Source organism: Mus musculus, chromosome 5, assembly GCF_000001635.26.
Source record: "Mus musculus strain C57BL/6J chromosome 5, GRCm38.p6 C57BL/6J".
Lineage (NCBI taxonomy): Eukaryota > Metazoa > Chordata > Mammalia > Rodentia > Muridae > Mus > Mus musculus.
Genome location: NC_000071.6, coordinates 141,773,394 through 141,794,235, shown reverse-complemented (window position 1 = coordinate 141,794,235; position 20,842 = coordinate 141,773,394). Strand labels below are relative to the sequence as shown.

The 20,842-nt window shown below is 44.8% G+C and overlaps 1 protein-coding gene across 2 annotated transcripts in view; it reads right to left on the bottom strand.

Annotated features, from left to right (window-relative positions):
* Positions 1–20,842, bottom strand: part of Sdk1 (sidekick cell adhesion molecule 1) — a 974,090-nt gene that overhangs the window by 421,351 nt on the left and 531,897 nt on the right. For both annotated transcript variants that reach the window (XM_006504712.1, NM_177879.5), the window contains exon 5: positions 1,175–1,308. In XM_006504712.1, coding sequence (XP_006504775.1) covers positions 1,175–1,308 — 134 coding nt within the window. The remainder of the gene's footprint in view (positions 1–1,174; positions 1,309–20,842) is intronic.

Below are 20,842 nucleotides of genomic sequence, written 5' to 3'. Positions count from 1 at the left end.
ATTTCATGTATATTTCCAAAATGCACAAATAAAAAGCCACGGCTCCCCAACCTCTGGATATATTCAGGAAGAGGAAACCCAGGGCCGCAATGGGCCGCATGCCAGGATAACACTCTGAACTTCTCCTTCCAAGGCCAGTCTCCATGGTCAGTTTCTCTAGAGTGTTTCATACCATGAAAGGAGACACTGCCAACACTCGAGGACACACTTCTGATATGTATGTTGGAACCTGGTATAGGTCATGGTCTAAAATGTCCAAGTCCAAATATGTAAAGTGTTTCTCCAAACTAAACTTTCTTAAATAATTGAGTCTATAACTGCAATTTATGTGTATTTAGTTGAGTCAAGTGAAAATGAGCAACAGACTGTGCTTAGCCACTGCCTTTAAAAGAAAAAAATCAAGGTAATGTCTCTATAAATGGTCTGCACTAGATTAGTGCTCACTTGGTAATCTAGGCATGCCTCAGATTTGAAATCCTCCTGCCTCAGCATCGTGAAGATAGGGGATGACAAACCTTGGTCACTAGACCTACCTATTAAAATACTGCTAATTTTAAAAAATTCATGCCATGGCGTGTGTGTGTGTGTGTGTGTGTGTGTGTGTGTGTGTCTAACTTCTGGGCATCAGTACTCTCCTTCTACCACACAGGTCTAGAGATTGACCATAGAAACTCAGGTCATCAGGCTTGGCTGCAAGCTCCTTTACCCTCTGAGCCATCTCGCTGACCCCAAATATTGCTAATTTAAACACAACTGTATATGCACATTTTCTGTTTCTCAGGGATGTTGCTCTTAGGTTAGCAGAACATAGCCTGTGCCTCAGTGGCCACTGAGATCTATAGGGAAAATCTGAAGAAATTGTGAAAAAAGTAATATTAGCAGTGAACAAAGAGAACAACTGGTTTTTTTTGTTTGTTTTTTGTTTTGTTTTTTTTTTAAGTCAGCAAAACAAGTAAGATCTTGGGTTAAAAAAATATAAAATTCATATTGTCTGCAAATCATTCAAAGGAATCAATGGCTCCAAAGCCCTTTGAACTACCAACAGGAGATCAATATTAAGCCATAAACCACACCAGAGAGAGATGGATTGCACAGTGTCCCACCACACAGTGGTTATCAATTACAGCAAAACTTTGTTTCTTTCGGGACCATCACTTGGATTTTCAGAACTCACGTGCTACGCTCAGGTGGATGAACGGGCTTGTCTTGTTCTCTCCGTTCTTCTCATTCACAGCCTGCACGTAGTAAGCCCCAGCATCACTCGCTGTTGTAGCAAGGATCACCAGCTGATTCTCCAATGTGATGGCTCTGTTTCCGAGACAAGACAAGGCCACTTAGGGGGATATAAAAAAAGAAAAATAAAGACCCAAACATAGGCTGGGGAGATGGCTCAATTGCTCAAATACTTGTCTTGAACTCATGAGGACCCAAGTTTAATCCCCAAAACCCATGTGAAAAAGGTGGCTCTGATGACATAGTCCTAGTCCCAGCCTTGAGAAGACAGAGGTGAGCAGACCCTGAAGAGTCACTGGCCAGCCAGCTGTGGTGGTTCAAATGAGAATGTCCTTCAGAGGCTCATATGTTTGGATACTGGGTCCCCAGTTAGTGGAACTGTTTGAGAAGGATTAGGAGGTGTAAAAGATGTCACTGAGAGTGGGCTTTGAGGATTCAAAAGCCCACAGCATTCTCAGTTAGTGCTCTCTCTCTCTCTCTCTCTCTCTCTCCCTCCCTCCCTCCCTCCCTCCCTCCCTCCCTCCCTCCCTCCCTCCCTCCCTCCCTTGTGGTTGCTGCCTTAACTTGTAAGCTCTCAGCTACTTCTCTGGCTCTGTGCCTGCCTACCACCAACTCCCCCCAAATCCCCTTGCCATGATGGTCATGGACACTTAATGTCTGAAACTACAAGCAAGCCCTCAGTTAAACTTTCTCTTTTATAAGTTGCCTTTGTTCTAAGTTCTATCCTACTTGGTGAATATTAAGCTGTAGGTCTCCCTTTTCCTTAGAGTTGTTGAAAGGAGACCCACAGGGGATGAAGGGAAGAGAGTCAATTAACAGGGTTTCAGATAGCCCATGAGTATGAACAGAAATGATGATACATTCTAGCATCAGCTTTGAAGAGACGTCAACTTTACTTGGGGTGAGTCAAGGGTTATATAGTTTTGGGGAAGCAGGGAAGAAATATCCAGGGTGGGCAAAGGTCATTGGCTGAAGGCTAAGGTACTGAGATACTTCATTAGCACGGGGAGGCATTCCAGGGAATCTCAGGTGCTTGCTGAAAGGGTTCTTATAGGGAGAAAGGAAGCTGAACCTGTAACCTCACCAAGGCTACATGACATTCTGCAGGTAGAAGAATATGGGTTTGAGCTTGCCAGTCAAGGTCAGAGAAGGAAAGTCTTGCTGGTAAAGGGAGTCCCCCATTTTTTGAGGAGCTCACAAGGCTATCTGACCAATGGTAAACTTTGACCTTAATTAGTAGGGTTCTCCACACCAGGCCAGTGAGAGATTTTGTCTCAAAATACAAGATGGGATGGAGCCTGAGGAATGATGGCTGAAAGTTGACCTCTGGCCTCCATGGGGATGTACATACATCTGTACACTATACGCACCATAGCCTCCCAAAAATAAAAATGAGAAGGAAGAATAAATAGATAAAAGTAATACTTAGGCCAGTGTGTGGTTTGCCTCTTATGCTGGGGGGCAGCATCCCACCATCTCAGGGGTTCTTCATCTGAAGGAGCTCTTAAGTGTAAGGAAGATGGCATACACCTCCAGGGACTAAAAAGGAGGTTCTTGAGGGTTCAAGGTACTGCCTGTTAGGAGTCCAGGGGAACAGCTTCTTCTCCTAGGCCAAGCTATCTGACCATGTTGTGGTCATATACCAGGTCCAACATGGCCTTGGTAAGGGTGGAATGACATGGCTCCCACCTCCGGGCCAGGACCAACAGGCAGATCTCTGAATTCTTTTGTAAGGTTAAAAATAATGTGATTGTTGACTTATAAGAATCAAAGGGTTGGGGTCTCCCTTGGGATGTTGATTCATCGGATAATCAAATGGGAACCTGGAGTAAATGACTGGATTGATATGTAAAATAAAGACTGGGCTTATGAGCTGCAAGAGGTGAGCTATCCAGAACTGCTTAGAGAAAGGACATGAGCAGAAAATAGCCATCTGGAGAGCTTCAGAAAAGTCAGTCTGGAGAGCTGTCTGGAACAGAGCATAAGCCACCAGCTTGGACCCACGATTTGACTTTGGCTCCTTTGTTTTCACTGCTCCCAGACACTCCTTCCTCAGAACCCATCTCAAGCCAAGGCTGGTCCTTGGCAGTCACAGCCTTCCCAGCAGAGCAATGGACCACAAATTGATCTGTAGCAAGTGATCATGTGTCCTTTGCCGCCTCAGAAATCTCACTGGAGCCTCCTCGACTACTTCCATTTAAATTCTCTTTAAATTCTCCCATCATTACTAGCTATGGAGTGCACACTCCCTGTCTGTGCTCTCCCATCTAGTTGTAGAGAGGGACAACTAAAGCACCATGTGTGTCCAACTTTTGCCACTCTAACACATGTTATCATCTACAAAACTGATTCTTGAAAACTACAACTGAGTTACTAAAAGTAAAAATCTCAAAACGTAGTATCTGAACTATGTTTATAATTTTTGTGTTAGGCTGCATTCATAACTATGTTGGCCTGAAGATCAGATGTGCTTGAATTAAAGACTAAATCCTCCCAGATACCCCAGTTTTAGCAAGCACCTTTGACCCACATACCCTTTCTCTGAGCCCTCCCTGCCTGCTTACGGTCACATAGAAACCTGCTGTCAGGTGAGATAAGGCCTTCTCCACACAGATGTGTACTTACAGATTACATCTGCCTTGCTTTCTTTTCTTTTGCTATGATAAAACATTTTGACAGAAGCAACTTTGAGGAGAAAGGGCTTATTCTGGCTCACAGTTCAAAGGTAAGGTCCATCATGGCAAAGATGTCAAGGCAAGAGGATGCTGAAGCAGCTGGTCTCATCTCATCCACAGTCGGGAAGCAGAGAGAGAGGTAAGCCAGCTGGTAGTCAGCTCCCTTTACCCATCTATACAGCCCAGGATGCCAGCCAGGGAATGGCTCCGCCCACAGTGGGTGAGACTTTCGACCTCAGTTAATGCAATCAAGCCCATCCCCACAAGCATGCACAGAAGCCCTTTTCCTAGATACTTTTAAATTCTGTCAAGTGGACAATTAACAGTAACCATCACAGAATCATATAAAGTCCTCTCGTAATAGCTAAGAAGGAAGAGCCAACAAAGTACCCACAAACCCAGACTACTCCCTCCCGGGAGCCCTGTATCCTTCATCCTGTTAGCCTGGAGCCCTCTGGCTAGTTTGAAGGGTCAATGAGGAGGTAAATTTTTTTTTTTTAATGCAGGTGTGGAGCTGGGGAGATGGTCCAGTGTGTAAAGTGCCTTTTGTACAAGCACAGGGCTGGAGTTAGGTCCTCAGCACCCATGAAAAAACTAGGCCTGGTAGTGCTTGCTTGTAATCTCAGTGCTGGGAAAGATGCAAGTAGATCCTAGGGCTCACTGTCCAGCCAGCCTGGCTAAATCAGCATTCCAGGTCCTGGTGAGAGACCATGTCTGAAAAAAGGACTCCCAAGGTTGATCTCTGGCTTCCAAGCATGCATGTGGGCACACACATACACACACACACGAATATACATGTATTAACAAACACATATGTATACACACATGCATCTACACACACATACTAATGCATGCATGTACTCATGCATATGTCTACACACATGCATCTACACACACATACTAATGCATGCATGTACTCATGCATATGTCTACACACATGCATTCACACATGCACACACATGCACGCATACATGCACACATACTAATATACCCAGCAACACAAACATGAACTAATACATATACACTAAGACACACTTATGTATGCATGTCTATACATGCTAAGACACACATATGCATGTACACATGCACACACACTAATATACACACCAACACACACATATGCATGTATGCATGCACCTAACACACAAATATATACGCACGAATACACACATATGTATGCATGCATGTATCTACACATGATAATGCACACATGCATGCACACATGCATCTACACACATATGTGCATGCACATTCATATCACACTCACACACACACACTCACACACTCACCCAAATGTTCGTAACATGCTCTCTGGCTGACAAGCCAGGCCTAGAGGGTCTACACAGCATGAGCCCACCCTGTCTTCTTTCCAAGCTGCAGAGACTGAACGCTCCACAGGGAAGGGTCCTGTGCTCCTTCTCTGCCCTACAGAGCCCTTCCAAAGTCAAAAAAAAAAAAAAAAAAAAAAAAAAGCAGTCTCTCTTGAGGAATCAAAGGTAATAACCCATTCCCTCCTGTTACCTTTTGGAGCTCTTTTTTCCCAAAAACCTCCTGGTTTTTCTACATTGTATAAAATTATCTTAAGGAGCGATTGCTTGCTGGGCTCCCACAGGGTGTATTACATTTTAGGTCTCTATGGCTAACTTATTTCATGTCTCATTTGAGAAAATTTCCCTATTAGGAAGTTTTCAATTTTTCGTTCCATAAAAATATTTCAAAAAGAGTTTTACTATAATTATTTATGACTGCTTTATAGGTTCTTTTATAGAAGCATAGAAATTGTTCCATTTTATTTTAGTATATGTTACACTGGCACCTAAAATTAAATATGAATATTTACTACACATGAAGTTATACATTTAATAGTATAATTTTAAAATTGGATATATAACTTTTGCTTTCACATCTGATTTTTAGCACACTAATCTTAAGTATGTCTATTATTCCCCAGAATTAGTCATTTTAAAATGCTCATTAATTCTCTATATTATTTACCACAGTGTTTCAAGGCTACTGCAAATTAAAAAGTACATAAAAAATAAAACTGTAAGTTTTATACCTATCAAGGTTTTTTATTTTGAAGCTTTCTTCTTTTGATTCTTGATTTCTGTACATAGTCAAGACTAAATTTTTTAAAATGTATGTATTGTTTAAAAAGACAGCCACAAAATTGCTGGATACTTGAAGGACATTTGAAAAGAAAAGCAAGTCCCTAGGATGCTATTCTTTCTCCCTGTAGGAAATATTTCCATGTAGAGGATTTATACAAAAGAAACTAATTTGTTAAATTACTACAAACATCTTCGATGCTATGTCATGATGTGTACTGTAATAGGTGTGCGTGTGTGTGCACCCACCTGTGTGATGTTGTGCACATGTGTGTGTTGCTATATGTACATGTGTGTAGGGGGATTTGCATGCGTGCACAGGGTACACATGTTCATGTGGGGACCAGAGGTTAATGATGTCAGGAGTCTTCCTCAGGTGTCATCCACTTTCATTTTGGAGACAGGATCTCTCACTGGCCCTGGGATTCACCAGTTCATCCCAAGGATCTGCCTGCCCAGGCCGCACCAGGCTGCAATGACTGACATGGGTTGTCTTGCTTAGCTTTTGACTTGTGTTCTAAGGACTGAAGTCCTCGTTCGTTCATGAGCAGTAAGCACCTAGCCAACGGAGCCATGTGCCCAGCCATACTGGCTGTGAGACTTTTTAATAAGAGAAATGTTTTTAGAGACTGTGGGCCACAGTGGAAAACTGCTGGCTTGGTCATGTGGCCAGGCCTCCAGAGGCACCTGCATTTCCTAGTGCCCAGGCTTATGGCTCCAGGAACTCACAGGGGTTTGTCTGCTTGTTTGTTTTTATGACTACTGGGAAACATGGGTAGCATGAAGCCAACAATTTTGGGAGGTAGGACAGAAAGAATAGAAGGTTCTGATGTTGGTGTGTATGTGTGTACTTAGGTGTGCAGGCACATGTGTAATTGTAGATGCACGTGGATGTGTGTATATGTACGTGAATGTGGAAGTCAGGTGGCATCTTGAGTGCTGTTCCATTGGTACTATTCACCTCATTCTATTGAAATGGATTCTTTTATTGGGCTAAGATATCTGGCCAGTGAGTCCCAAGGATCCACCTGCTTCTACCTCACCAATGCTGGGATTACAAGTATGCACCAGACCTGGCTCTTTTTTTTTTTTTTTTCCTTTTAAATGTTGGTTTTAGGCCGTGAACTTGTCTGGTCTTCTTGTTTTCATGATAAGCTGGTAAGTGCTTTACAAACTGAGCCCTCTCCCCAAGCCACCAAATCACTCCTCCTGCAGCCCACCCCATCTGTTCTAGTTAGCTTTAACCATTAATTTGTCACAAGCTAGGGTCACCTGAAAGAGCAGTTGTGATTGATGAATGGCCCAGATTAGGCTAGTCTGTGGGAAATGGTTTCTTCTGTTAACTGATGCAGAATGGTCCAGTCTACTATGGGCGGCACCACAACCTGGGCTGTTGGACCCAGATTGTATAAGAAAGCTAATGAAGCATGAGCCTGTGAGCTGGCCAGAGAGTTGCATTGTCCCATGGTTTCTGCTTCAAGTTATCTTTTCCTGCCTCAACTTCCCTCGATGACAGACTGTAATCTGTAAATTGAAGTGAACCCACCCTTCCCCTAAGTTGCCTTTGGTCATGGTATTTGCTGCAGAGACAGAATAGGACTCAGCCACCAGCTCTTCACTGTCATTTCACAAGGTTGACACATGTCTCTTGTAGTCAAATTTACTTGAGTTTGAGTTCCTGCGGCTGGAGGTGGACACTGTACAGATGTAGACTCAGAACAGCCTTACACGTTCACATCCGTTCAGTATTTTAAGACAGCATGTCTTCTGTGCATACAGCAAAAATCCTAGGAATATCTTTTTAGATGTGCAGACATAAAATGGAAATGTGGTTGGGCTGTGAGTGGTAAGAGCACAAGCCATTTTCTTTTGAATCGTATATTTTTAAATTTTTTCCAATCTCCCTACAACAAACATGCATATCACTTTTGTTATCAGAAGAATGGACGGCGTTGAGAAGAAGTGCAGAGGGCATGCTCAGTGATTACAGGAGCAGAGTTTAATACCTTGCCTGTAATAGGAACAGCTCGGCTTTATTATAACATAATTCCAAAGAACTCATTTAAAACTTGCATTGACTTTGCAGGAAAATTATAGTGTTCAGCACGAGAGATTTCCCCTTAACTTTCCCGCAATAAATGTATGTATTTTCCAAAAAATAAAATTATGTTTTTAGTCTTCCACCACCTTCATTCCACACTTTAAAAACAAAACTTTAGGATTCTAACTTCTAATTCAAGGAGTCAGTAATAAAAGTAGTACAGGCGGGAAAAAAACCCTCAGCCCAATGTCGGCAAACAGAGCTGGCTCTGAGGTCTGGAACTATAACGCTGGGTTCATACAGAGTGAATCAGAAGGTGACTCGGAGGTGAACTCCAGCTACAGGAAGTGTTCTCAGAAGCCAGGGACTTGTCTGTGGTCCTGGAAAGGTGGCGCTCGTTGACAGAGATAACACCACAGGTCAGTAAAGGATGCCAGTTTCCAACGGGCACTTCCTAAGTGCCCCTGGCCATTCTTCTCTTGACTCTAGCCTGTTGGGGAGCCGTCAGAGAGAATAACCCTTTCTTTCAGAAAAGATAAAACTCAAGGCATGGAGGGGCTACCTTGAGTCCCTGACCAGGAAGATTGATCAAAATATTTGTTCAACGGGCTCAGGATGTAGCTCAGTCGGCAAAGTGCCTGCCTAGCACGCATGGCCCTGGTACCATATCAACAGCACCATTTAAGTCAGGGTTGGTGCCCACACATGTAATCTCCTAGAATTCCAGAGAGAGACAGAAGGATCAGAGGTTCAAGGTCAGACTTGGCTGCATAGTAATTTGAGGTCAGCCTAGCTAAATGAGACCCTGTCTCAACAAAACACAACACAACAACAACGTAATTGTTAGAGAAAAATGACATTAGACATGGATAATCAGATGTCCGGGGGAGCTCTGCACATGGGATCCTGTAGTTGATCTCCTTTGCTGCACTTGTCCAATCCAAGGGAAGCCCCTACATCACAACACACCATCTCTCAGGGATATAATGTTGATGTAGAAATTGTCAAGGCTCCGGACTTGTGGTTTGTGAAAATAGCCCCACTGGGTACCTTGTAGATGCCTGAAGACCAGGAAAGAAAAGGAAGGGCATTCAATGACCCCAATTTTTCGTGTAGTGAGGCAGTGAGCAACCATTTAAGTCCCAGGCTTGGGTCTGAGTGATTTCGGTCTCACTCAAGCCGAACTGAGAGCACATAGTTTTCATTGCACAGAGCCTGAACTGGCCTATCTGAACACACTGCAGTCATCTTCCTTGGGGAAGCTGGTGGGTCAATGCCAGGAGTTCTGGGGATGTGCCAAAGTAGTTTTCAGAATCTGCAAGAGAGCTTTTCCTGTCTTCCATGAAAAGGTAAATCATATTAAACTACCAATAGATATTGTTATTGATTGATGGATGGATTATGTGTTTAAATGTGTGTGTGTGCATGCATGTGTGTGTGCATGCATGTGTGTGTATGCATGTGTATGGGTGTGTGTGCATGCGTTTGTTTGCATGTGCCTGCCTGTGTGTGGCATGCGTGTGTGTGTGTGTGTGTGTGTGTGTGTGTGTGTGAGAATGTGGTGTGTGTGCATGAATGTATGTGTGTGGGTGTGCATGCATGTATGTGTGCCTGTGTGTGAATGTGGTATGTGTACATACATACATGTATGTGTTTGAGTGTGTATGAATGTATGTGTGTATGAGTATGTGTATATGCATTGGTGTATATGTGTTTGCCTATGTGTGTGCATGCATATGTGTGTGAGTGTGTGTGCATGAGTGTGTGTGTATGTGTGTGTGTGTGTGTGTGTGTGTGTGTGTGTGTGTGAATGCAGAAGTTCAAGTCCAACCATTGGTGCCATTCCTCAATAGTTGTACACCTTGTTTTTGTTTTTATTTTGTCTTTTTGAGGTAGGGTCTCTGATTTTCCCAAAACTTGATAGTTTGACTATACTAACCAGCCACCAAACCCCAGAGATCTGCCTATTTTTAACCTCTCCACGGGAACTGAGCACCATCATACCCAGCTTTTTTATGTGGGTCCCAGGGATTGAACTCACATCCTTATGCTTTCATGTCAAACATTTCGCCAAATGAGCTGCCTTCCCAACTCACCCGTGAGTATTCTGGTCTCAGACATATTCAACAGAAGCTAGGATGCTAGTGTAAGCCCTGCTTTGTACTTGATGAGGAAACAATGGTAGCATCGAGTAAAATAAGAGCTCTGGGCATGGACCGAGAAAGCACAATGTAACATAGACATGTTGAAACAGCATTTGATCAGTTTCAGTTGACACTCAAAGAAACAGTACAGGAAAAGTTTGAATAAGAAGTAGTTCTTAAATCCTTAAAAAGCTGAAAATGTTTGAAATGGGCTCCGTTTTAACTAAACGACCATTTAATGGGCTGGTTCCAAGACACTGTGTCCTGAGTGTGATTTGGATCCCAAATTCCACCGTGTAATAGCGAGTTCAAGGCCGCCAGCTTTGGACTGATGAACTTGCTTTGGTTGTGTAATTACAAGAACTAAAATTGCTTCCAAGTAGTTTAGGGAACTGTGAGGCAGTGGAGCCTGAGTAAATGCTGAGGCACTAACGTGACAGATTTACTTAGTCAAGGGGTGAACACTTGCTGCCAATCACCGGCTCTGAGGAAGGAAGAACATAACACAATGTATTTATTTTTATCATCATTTGTTTATTATTATGTTTGAGTGTTCATGTACATGTATGTATGTATGTATGCCATGTGTGTACCTGGTGCCCATAGAAGCCAGAAGAGGGCAAAGGATCCCCTGGAACTGGAGTTAAAGATGGTTGTGAGCTGTCATGTGGGTGCTGGGAACTAAACCTGGATTTTCTGCAAAATCAGTAAGTGCTTTTAACCACTGAGCCATCTTGTCAGGCCCAGGAGATATATCATATATAAACAGCAAGTATAGGGATTGGGGTATCATTCAGTGGTAGAGCCCCTGCCTAGAATCCCCCAGTGAGGGGCTGGGGGCATGGCTCAGTGGTAGAGCCCCTGCCTAGAATCACCCAGTGAGGGGCTGGGGGCATGGCTCAGTGGTAGAGCCCCTGCCTAGAATCCCCCAGAGAGGGGCTGGGGGCGTGGCTCAGTGGTAGAGCCCCTGCCTAGAATCACCCAGTGAGGGGCTGGGGGCGTGGCTCAGTGGTAGAGCCCCTGCCTAGAATCCCCCAGTGAGGGGCTGGGGGCGTGGCTCAGTGGTAGAGCCCCTGCCTAGAATCCCCCAGTGAGGGGCTGGGGGCGTGGCTCAGTGGTAGAGCCCCTGCCTAGAATCCCCCAGTGAGGGGCTGGGGGCGTGGCTCAGTGGTAGAGCCCCTGCCTAGAATCCCCCAGTGAGGGGCTGGGGGCGTGGCTCAGTAGTAGAGCCTCTGCCTAGAATCTCCCAGTGAGGGGCTGGGGGTGTGGCTCAGTGGTAGAGTCCCTGCCTAGAATTCCCCCAGTGAGGGACTGAGAGCCGTGGCTCAAGGGTAGATGTGCTTAGGATGCACAAACCTGAGTTCCCAGCCCCAGTGCTGCATACAGCAATGCTAGCAATGAGAAGACATGCATCAGTGAGTCTGAGGGCTGTGGTTCTCGACAAAGGACATACTATTCCCAGTAAGGCAGAACACAGAGATAAGGAGTGCCACTTGATTTGTTATGGCATGCGGACATCAGTAAGCATAACAGGAAGCTCAACCACAGTCCTCAGTAAGTGGCCAGCACCTTGCACAATGTTTCCATGTCCTTTTCTATGGCAGACATGGCTCATTTCATAATAGCCGGCATACTGAAAGGATACATTACATTTATGTCAATTCTCTATTCTCCAATTCTATTTTGACTGCCGACTCTTTAGTTACAGACGCCAGTGAAGGTAAATTGTGGGGCTGACTTTGTGCAATGGTTTCTCCCTAAAATCCTTCATATTTGAAGTAATTCAGATACACATTTTGTCTAATCCACAATGGCCCCCACTTTTCAAGGACTGAGTCTGGAAAATAGTATGTACCCACCAACGATAGTCTATGAAGGAAATACCCAGGCATTCATGTTCACCCTACTCCCTATGGCTGCTCTTGTAGGAACTGCCAAGTACCTCCTGGTGCCCAGAATGCAGGCAAGGAGCACAATCATTTAGCTATCCAGTGACTCTTTATGGACGCTATAGAACACTCCCAGGGAAAGCACACTGTAGGGACTTGGGGAGATGGCTCAGTTAGTAAAGTGTTTGCTTTGCAAACATGAGGACCTGAGTTTGATCCCCAAAATCCATGTACAAATGCTGGGTGCAGCAGAGGAGGTCCATAATCCCAGCCCTGGAGAGGCAGAGGCAGCAGCATTCCCCGGGGCTTTCTGGTCAGCGAGTCTATCTGAATCAGCAAGCTCCTGGTCTAGGGAAGATGCTGTCTCAAAAAGCAAGGTAGAGAACGATTAAGAAAGATAAACAGTGGCAGCATCCGGACTCTACAGACATGTGCACACATATGCATGAACGCCTGTGTGTGTGCATGTACACACACACACACACACACACACACACACACAGAGCACACTGGGAGCTACAGTCACTGGATTTCAAGAGATATTCCCCTAGGTGATGAGGTCTAACAGTGCAAAGGAATCAATGGGCCAAGCTTCTCTGTGTGTTCTGTAGACTGTATGGGTCTAGGCAAGCCTCACTTGCAGACAACCTACCACGGTGCATACAGCTCTGTCCACAGCAGATGTAAAATCTGGAGAGGTGGCACCTTGGAAAGACAGACAGCTCTCTAGCCTAGACGACAGTGACAGCTCAGAGTGAGATGACAGACAACTTCTGCAGGTGACTGGGAGGAAGTGTTATCCACACATGTGCTGACTCACTTCCCCCTATGGTGGGCAACATGCCCAAGCTAGGCTTGGCCTGGAGGCAGACAAATGTAGGGCAGCTTAGCCACCCAGAACCCCTATTTTTCTTCTGCTATACCCATGTCCTTTCCCAACAAAGCACTTAGCAACCTGAGGACCCCCCCCCCCACACACACACACATGCACCAAGCTACATATAAACCCCTAGCAACCCTTGGTGTACCTTCTTCTGCACCCAAGCACATCCTAGAACATATTCATGAGATACAGTCAGTATGCCTACCCAGTCTGAGACTGGCTTTGTGCATATATATAGTGAAACAAACTGTGTTCTTTGAGTGAACTTGTAGTGAAAACCTTGAGTTTGCCATTTTGTGCCTAGGCATGACTGGGCATGCATATGTTTAAAGTCAGATGCATCATGAGAAAGGGTCGGCACCATGAACAAAGGGTCATGCAACCCAACTCTGTCAATCAAAACAGAAAACGACCCCTACTCTTCCCCTGGAAACTAACTCTGCCTTTTCCTGGACCCACAAAAGGAACTCTCTGGCAGTCACAGAGGCTCTTGAGCTCATGCTCAGAGGTTTCTGCCCCCATGCAGCATAGCCTCTCTGTACACTCATTTTCCTTCTGAGTAAAATCCCTCCTTTGCTAGTTGTGCCTCTTCAATTCTTTTAACAAGGAGCTAAGAAAGAAAACCCTGAGTCTACACAGATGCCACCAGAGACAGTGTGGGATCTTCACAAATCTTTGAAACAGGCATAGGTACAGAGTGATTGTCCCAGTCAGCGTGGTCTGCAGTGGCAGAGAGAAACTTCAGGGAACCACCAGGCCATTGGAAGAGCAGCGGAGACAGACACCCGTCTAGGGACACACGGCTAGTCACTTATCAAAGGAGAAAGAAAATGTGAACTCAGGTGCCCATCCCCCAGCACAGTGCCCTGGATGTCTGGAGACTGGACAGTGCCTGGCAGTTAAAGTCTTGCGTGCCTATAGAGAAGACAGGCCATGCTTACAGTTGGCAGGGAGTTACAACTTAAAACAGGTACAAGGAGAAGTGATCACAGTATTCCGTGTTAGCACAGCGACACTCCAGGTGATTACACAGTGCCTCGTGGGTAGCAGTGGGAGGGGATGAGACCCATTCCAGACTGGAAATTCCCTCAAGCTCATCACTTGTTTTCCCGTTTGAAAAACAGACACGACACCACTGCTACGTAAAGGGTTTCTGTGAAGTTCAAAATCAGGTAAGGAAGTGAAAGAGGATGCCCCAAGCTATTCTTGTGCTGTCTGCTGACTTTGCTTGTGGTTTTCTAGAGATGATAAATATGAATGGCAAAGGAGAAAATGTATCGGCTATACAACTAGGGCTCCACACATTAAAGCAAGGCAGAGTGGCAAGTCACCATGCAGCATTTTCTTGATTAATAATGGATTGATTTGGAAGGACCCAGTCCACTGTGAGCGGTGCAATCCCTGGACTAGCATTTCTGGGTTGTGTAAGAAAGCAGGCTGGTGAAGTCATGGAAGGCAAGCCCATAAGCAATGCTTCTCTGTGGTCTTAGCTTCAGTTCTTGCCTTCAGGTACCTGTTTGAGCTCCTACCGTGACTTCCCTTCCTAATAGACTGTTAGTAGGATGTGCTACAGCGATATACCAAAGATACCCTTTCTTCTCCAACTTGCCTGTTTGTCATGGTATTGTGGTAGTTTGAACGTAATTGGTCACCACAGGCCCGGAGGGAGTAGCACTTTTTGGAGGTGTGGCCTTGTTAGAGTAAGTGTGGCCTTGTTGGAGGAAGTGTGTCATTGGACTTGAGCTTTGAGGTCTTATATACTCAAGCTACACCCGGTGTAGCACACAGTCTCCTTCTGCTGCCTTTGGATCAAGATGTAGACCTCTCAGCTCCTTCTTCAGCACCACGTTTGCCTGGCTGCCTCCATGCTCCCTGTTGTGATGATAATAGACTAAGGTTCTGAAACTGTAAGCCAGCCCCAATTAAATGTTTTCCTTTATGAGAGGTGCCTTGGTCATGGTGTCTCTTTACAGCCATAAAACCCATACTAAGAGAGTATTTTATTATAGCAACCGAAAGTAAACTGAGGGAAAGAAGAGGTTATCAGCAAGTTTTGGAACTGTGGAAGGTGAGACTTACTTGGAAGGGGATATGCACTTGAGATCATATCTCATCCTGGCTCCTTGTCCCTGTTTCTCAGCTTCCTGGCCATCACCAGGTAAAGACTAGCCTCCGCCATGTTTTCTTGGCACCATTTGCCCAAGCAAGCATGGACTGAACTCTCTGAGAGCCCATGCACCAGCATAAGTCTTTCCACCTTGTTTCTGCAATGTGTTTGGTCCAAACAGTAGAAGGGCCCCAAATAGAAAGGGTGTCTAGGTGAAGACCACTCGCACCAAGGCAGGAAGGTTGCAGGGAGGAGAAGCTGGGAATTCAACAACACCCATTTCTCTCAATGTCTTCTTTCTTCAGAACAAGGCGCCCACTTCCCACTGCAGAGCAAGGAGCATGGGGAGAGCTCTTGACCCCTGCTCCGTGGAGCTCTAACTGTGCAGGATTAAGCTTCGTGGCGGGATCAAGCATCGGGAGCTGCCTCTCTCAAAGAGCCTGCTTGTCTCTAAAAGCAAATAACCACAGAGGAATACTTGAAAATTACTCGCCGAGCAAATTGCTTTTTTGAATGTTCTCCGCCTCTCATGTCTGTTTCAGCATCGGCTTCTCTTTGAAGGAGGAATAATTATTGCCAAGAGTTTTGCTCTTTTGTTAAAGTCCTTTTGATGACTAAGTGACAAAGCTGTGCCCGCAGAGATGGGAGCACCTGTGACAGCAGGGGCTGACGTGTGTCTTAAGTGTGACAGCCAATCTTGGTGATGGCAGGGCCTCTCTGAGAAGGAAGACTCCTCAAGCTACAGGAAGACTGGCATAGCCCCCATGACACTCCTCCAACAGTGAAGGCTGAGATAGGCCTAGAGGAGGGCTGGGAATATAGCTTAGAGGCAGAGTGCTTGTTTCGCAAGCATGAGACCTATGTTCATCCCAGCACCACAAATAAATGAACAAAGAAATCTAGAAGCAAATCTAATTTTCTTTCTGGAAGCTACCACTGTGGACATGGCATGTATATAAATGGAGTGCCTCCCCGTGTCCCTACTGTCACCCCACCTGTGGGTGCCACTGCTCTCTGTGCCTGTAGATATAGATATAGGAAGGAGGTACAGGTCAGCTTTGAAATACTAAACAGGTAGAGAACACGTAGGAGCAAGGCTATGTGCTCTTGACTTTTTGGGGAATGGACTACTGCTCCCCCATGGCCACTTCAGTTCCTCCCAGGAGTCTTGTTCCTTTTATGGTCCCCCTTGGAATCCAACCTCTGCTCCACCCTACTCTGAGCAATAGTGAGATTAGGCCCTTTTGCGCTTCCTCGGGCCAAGCAAGCTTCTGAGAACGCTGCCACACATTTTCTTGCCCTTGCAGCAACCCAGGTATTCAGATCTCTTTGAGGTGGTTGGTGGCCCACATCAAGAGCTTGGGTCCAGAGACAGCTACATAGGACCTCCTTTTCTGACACTTCTCAGCCATAGGACATTGCCACCCCAAGCTAGGTCCTTGACTGGTGACCCATTACTCAGGTCCTGCTCTGTGAAATGAGGATAAGAGTGGCTAACAGTTAGTGCTGGTATGAGAATTAATGTGATATTAATAACATTAACATGGCGGTTTGAGAGTTCCACATTATAACAGTAACAAAGTAGTCTATAGAATATTTAAGCTCAAACTGAGATGCAGATGACAGTATTTCTCCCTCTCAGACAGGATATGGAAGCTTATGGGTGGATATACTTCCCCAGAGAACATGAAAAAGACTGTAACCCAACACCTACCCCCCTCCCTTATCTAAATGCATCCTTCATAAATCCAGGTCACTCTCCCTAAGCAGTGCCTGGCAGGCCACAGGTAGAGCAATAAACTGGGAGCTTTGTGCAGCAAGGAGGCATCTCAGTCCCCTCTCCCTTTTCCAGGCTGCATATGTGGCTACTAAGGGCAGAGCTGGCATATGACACAGGGTGGCAATGATGTCAACACTGGCTATAATATGGGTAGAGCTGGGTCCACAGGCTTGAGGAGGCCCCAGCCACTGTCACAGGCCAATGGGATGAATGTGCTACCAGTCATCAGGGCTCTATAAGGGGAGTCTCACTCCACCCTGGTTATGGATTCTTTTTCTTACCCAATGAACCCCAAAGCCAAGCCTCTGAGCTCCTTCTCTAGAAGATAAGTTACCTAAGGAGAAAGCCGTCAGCATCAGTTAGGCTAACAGGAGGCAGGACTGAGAACCTTAGAGTCAGTCATAAACATCAATGGAGACAGTTTGTTTTGGAGATAGGAAGGGAATAGTTTTTCTTAAGGGTTACCGACTTTCACACTTCTTGGAAATGGGTTATGAAACCCCCGTGTTCTGGTGCCTGGTGATATACCCCAATTACAGATACAAATAATGCCAGGGGCCTTTCTGTTATAAATTGCAACAATGATCCTGTACAGATAGGGCACATGTATGTAATGTTACTATTTTCTTTGGTGTATGTGTGTGTGTTCATTCATGTGTAGGCATGCATGCTTGTATGTGTGTGCGTGTACACGTGTATGTGGAGGTCAATCTTCCTTGTTGTTCCTCGGGAGCCATCAACGTTTTTTGAGAACCTCTTTGGTTTTGGAGGTCCTCTGGCTAAGAGATGGCGCTAGCTGGTTATGTTGGGATGGGTATTCAGTAAGCCCCAGGGATCCACCTGTCTATGCCTCACAAGGGCTGAGACTGCAAACATGTGCCACCATGCCTTTTACATTGGTACTGGGAACTGAGCTCAGGTCTTCATACTTCCAAGACAAGTACTTCACTGACTAAGCTACCTTTCTAGTCCCTAGGAACTAAATTACTCTTAAGGCCAATATATCCAACATGTAAATAGAAACTGGAAAACAGACAAAAGGTAAATGCTGTTCCCAAGCTGTCTCTGCTCTTGCTATTGTTGATCAGCATGAAATTCATTTTCAAGATAGCTGTGACACAAGAATGAAACCACACCTGCCTCTAATGTCTTCCTGGAGAGAAGCTCTACTGACTCTTGTGCCCCATGTGAAATGTTCACTCTTGGTGCCAGGTCACATTCCTGAGCACACATCTTACATTTCCCACAAGCACTACTTAACTAGTTACCCTGAACCAAAATGATTAAAGTCAACCAAGAACTAAAATTTGAACAGAATAAAAGACTGCAAATGTCCATCCTTCCAATGCCTCTCAGAGCTTGAGGCTTCCTACCAGCTGGCTAGCTCTCATGGTGCTAGGAGGAGCTCTGCAGGCTTCTGGAGGAGAGTCATCAGTGGACTTGACCAGCATAATGCCCTTCATGCTATGCTACAACACTCACTTGCTGGCCAAGATGTCCTCCTGGTGCTCCAGTGGCATGGCTGTCATAGAGATAACTAACAGCTGACCAGCTGGATTCGAGGGAAATCTACTGGAGGGAAATTATGCCTAACACAATAGTTTCAGTTCAAAAATTATGGGAAACACTTATTGGGAACTATATTGATATGTAGGAGAGAGTCATGGGGCTTAGTGGTCTTTATCATCCTATGGGGAACCAGAGATGGAGATCAGGCCTCATTATTCATTCCAGACTGTGGTTTGTTCAATTCCAACTCATTCACCACCCACAACATCAGTAGTTTCCAGAGAAATGTTGATATATGGAGTTTGGGCAGGAAAGATACAAGATGAGATCAGAACACTGTCTACCACATGGCACTGGGGCCAAGTCTAAGTCATGTCAAATGCAGTGAGGAGCCATCTTAAGAGGGGCATCGAGCATCATCTGGAAGGCTTGCAAGTTGGGGAATAATCAAAACCATCTCTCCCTGAAGACAATATGGTCTACACGGAAGGCCACTAGCAAACAACAGTAATAGTGACCACAATTTAAAGAACCAGGAAGTTTATCAAGGATTTCTGGACCAAGAAAAATATCTTTTCATTTTCACTAACGTGAAAAGTACATATTCATTTTGTGTGTGTATGTGCAGGTATGTATTTGTTCATGTGTGCTTAGATGTGCATGCATGCATATGTGTGTAGGTCAGGTCAACTTCAGGTGCCATTCCTTAGGAGACATCTACCTTGATTCTCAAAGACAAGGTCTCTCACTGGGACTTGGCTCTGGTGGATAGGGCCAGCCTTTTTTGGCCAGTAAGCCCCTGGGACCCATCTGCCTGTCTCTGTCTCCCCAAGTTTTACAAGCGTATGCCACCACATCTGGCATTTTATGTGGATTTGGTGGAAGCATTTTACTGAGTGAGCCATGTCCCCAGCCCCCAAATTCACTTTTGAACATTGAGTAAAAGTTGTCTCTATTTACAGTGTATGACATGATGTTTTGATGTGTGTACCTTGTGATTTATCATCTGATTAATGTCTGCATACCTCATACAATGACCTTGTAGTGAGAACACACTAAAAATATACTCTATTAGCAATTTGAAAGTATAGTTATTATATTGCTATTAACTATAGTTCACCAGGATATAAAATTGATTTTTTAAAATTATCTTCTATTTTAATTGTGGTAGTCAAACTCAGGCCCTCCTATTACAAGGCAAGCTCTCTACCAACTGAGCCATCATTCCTGCCCTACAGTTGAATTTTGGATATATTTCTTGTAACTGAAATTGTGTAATTTGTGAGTTACTTTACTGGGAGCTATGATGAGTGACCTGATGGAGACACCTCAAGGGAGGAAAGCCTTATTTTGGCTCATGGTTTCAGACAGATTTCTGTCTATGATGGGGGAGGCACAGGGGAAGTCATGGTGGCAAGAGTGTGTGGCAAGGCTTGTTACATACTGGTGTGCCAGAAAGCAGAGAAACCAAAGTTTTGGTCTATAATCTCCAGAGACCTACCTCTAGTGATCCTGATTTGCCAGCCAGGCCCGAAATCCTAGAGTTCATAACTTTCAATATTGTAGGATAGAGATCAAGTGGTCAACCCATGAGTCATTGGGGCACACACCATTTCAGACTGTAAGAGTCCTGATCATCCTTCCATACCGCCAATTCTATTTCTATATAACAGTACCAGACATACGAAAACAAGGTGAGACTCACAGCACCACATTAACAGTGCTGCAGCAACGTTCATCTGAACGCTGTGCAAATGCAACCAGGGTTTAAGGAGAAGACCCCGAAAAGCATGGTAGAAAGAAGATAAAGAACAAAACCCAGAGAGACACTGAACTGGCTAGCACTGCTCCTCAACCCAATGAGCTCTAGGACCACCTAGGAGGTAAGCATAAGCGTCTGGGTGTGTCTGCAAGCGTGTTTTTTGGGAGGTTTAAGTGAGGATGCCCAATTTGAATGTGGGCAGCATTAGTCCTGCTCTGGGGTCCTGAGATGAATTAAAAGAATGTGGGCTGAGCACCAGCATCCATCCCTCTCTGCATCATCATCTTCCTGACAGTAGATGTCACATGACCAACCACCTCCTGTTCCCACCTCCATGCCATTCCTGTTGTGACAGACTGCACTCTCAGATGATGAGACAAGCAGACAAACACCTCCCTCCTCAGCCCCAAACCAACAAAACAACCAAGCAAAAGCACTCCTTCTCAAGTTGATTCTTGTCAAGTGTTTTGTCATAGCAACAAGGAAAGTAGTGAATATGTATACCATGTTCATGGATTAGAATATGCAATGAAGTAAAAATAAATTTTCTATAAACAATCCTACAGGTATCATTTCTGTCAAAACTCTGCGAGACTTTTTGTAGATGTAGGAAAGAATGTTCTAAAATTACTATGAAAAGAAAAAACACAGCTTTGAGGAAAAAGAAGGAATAAAGTAGATGGAATTATTCTACTAAATATTAAGATTTAA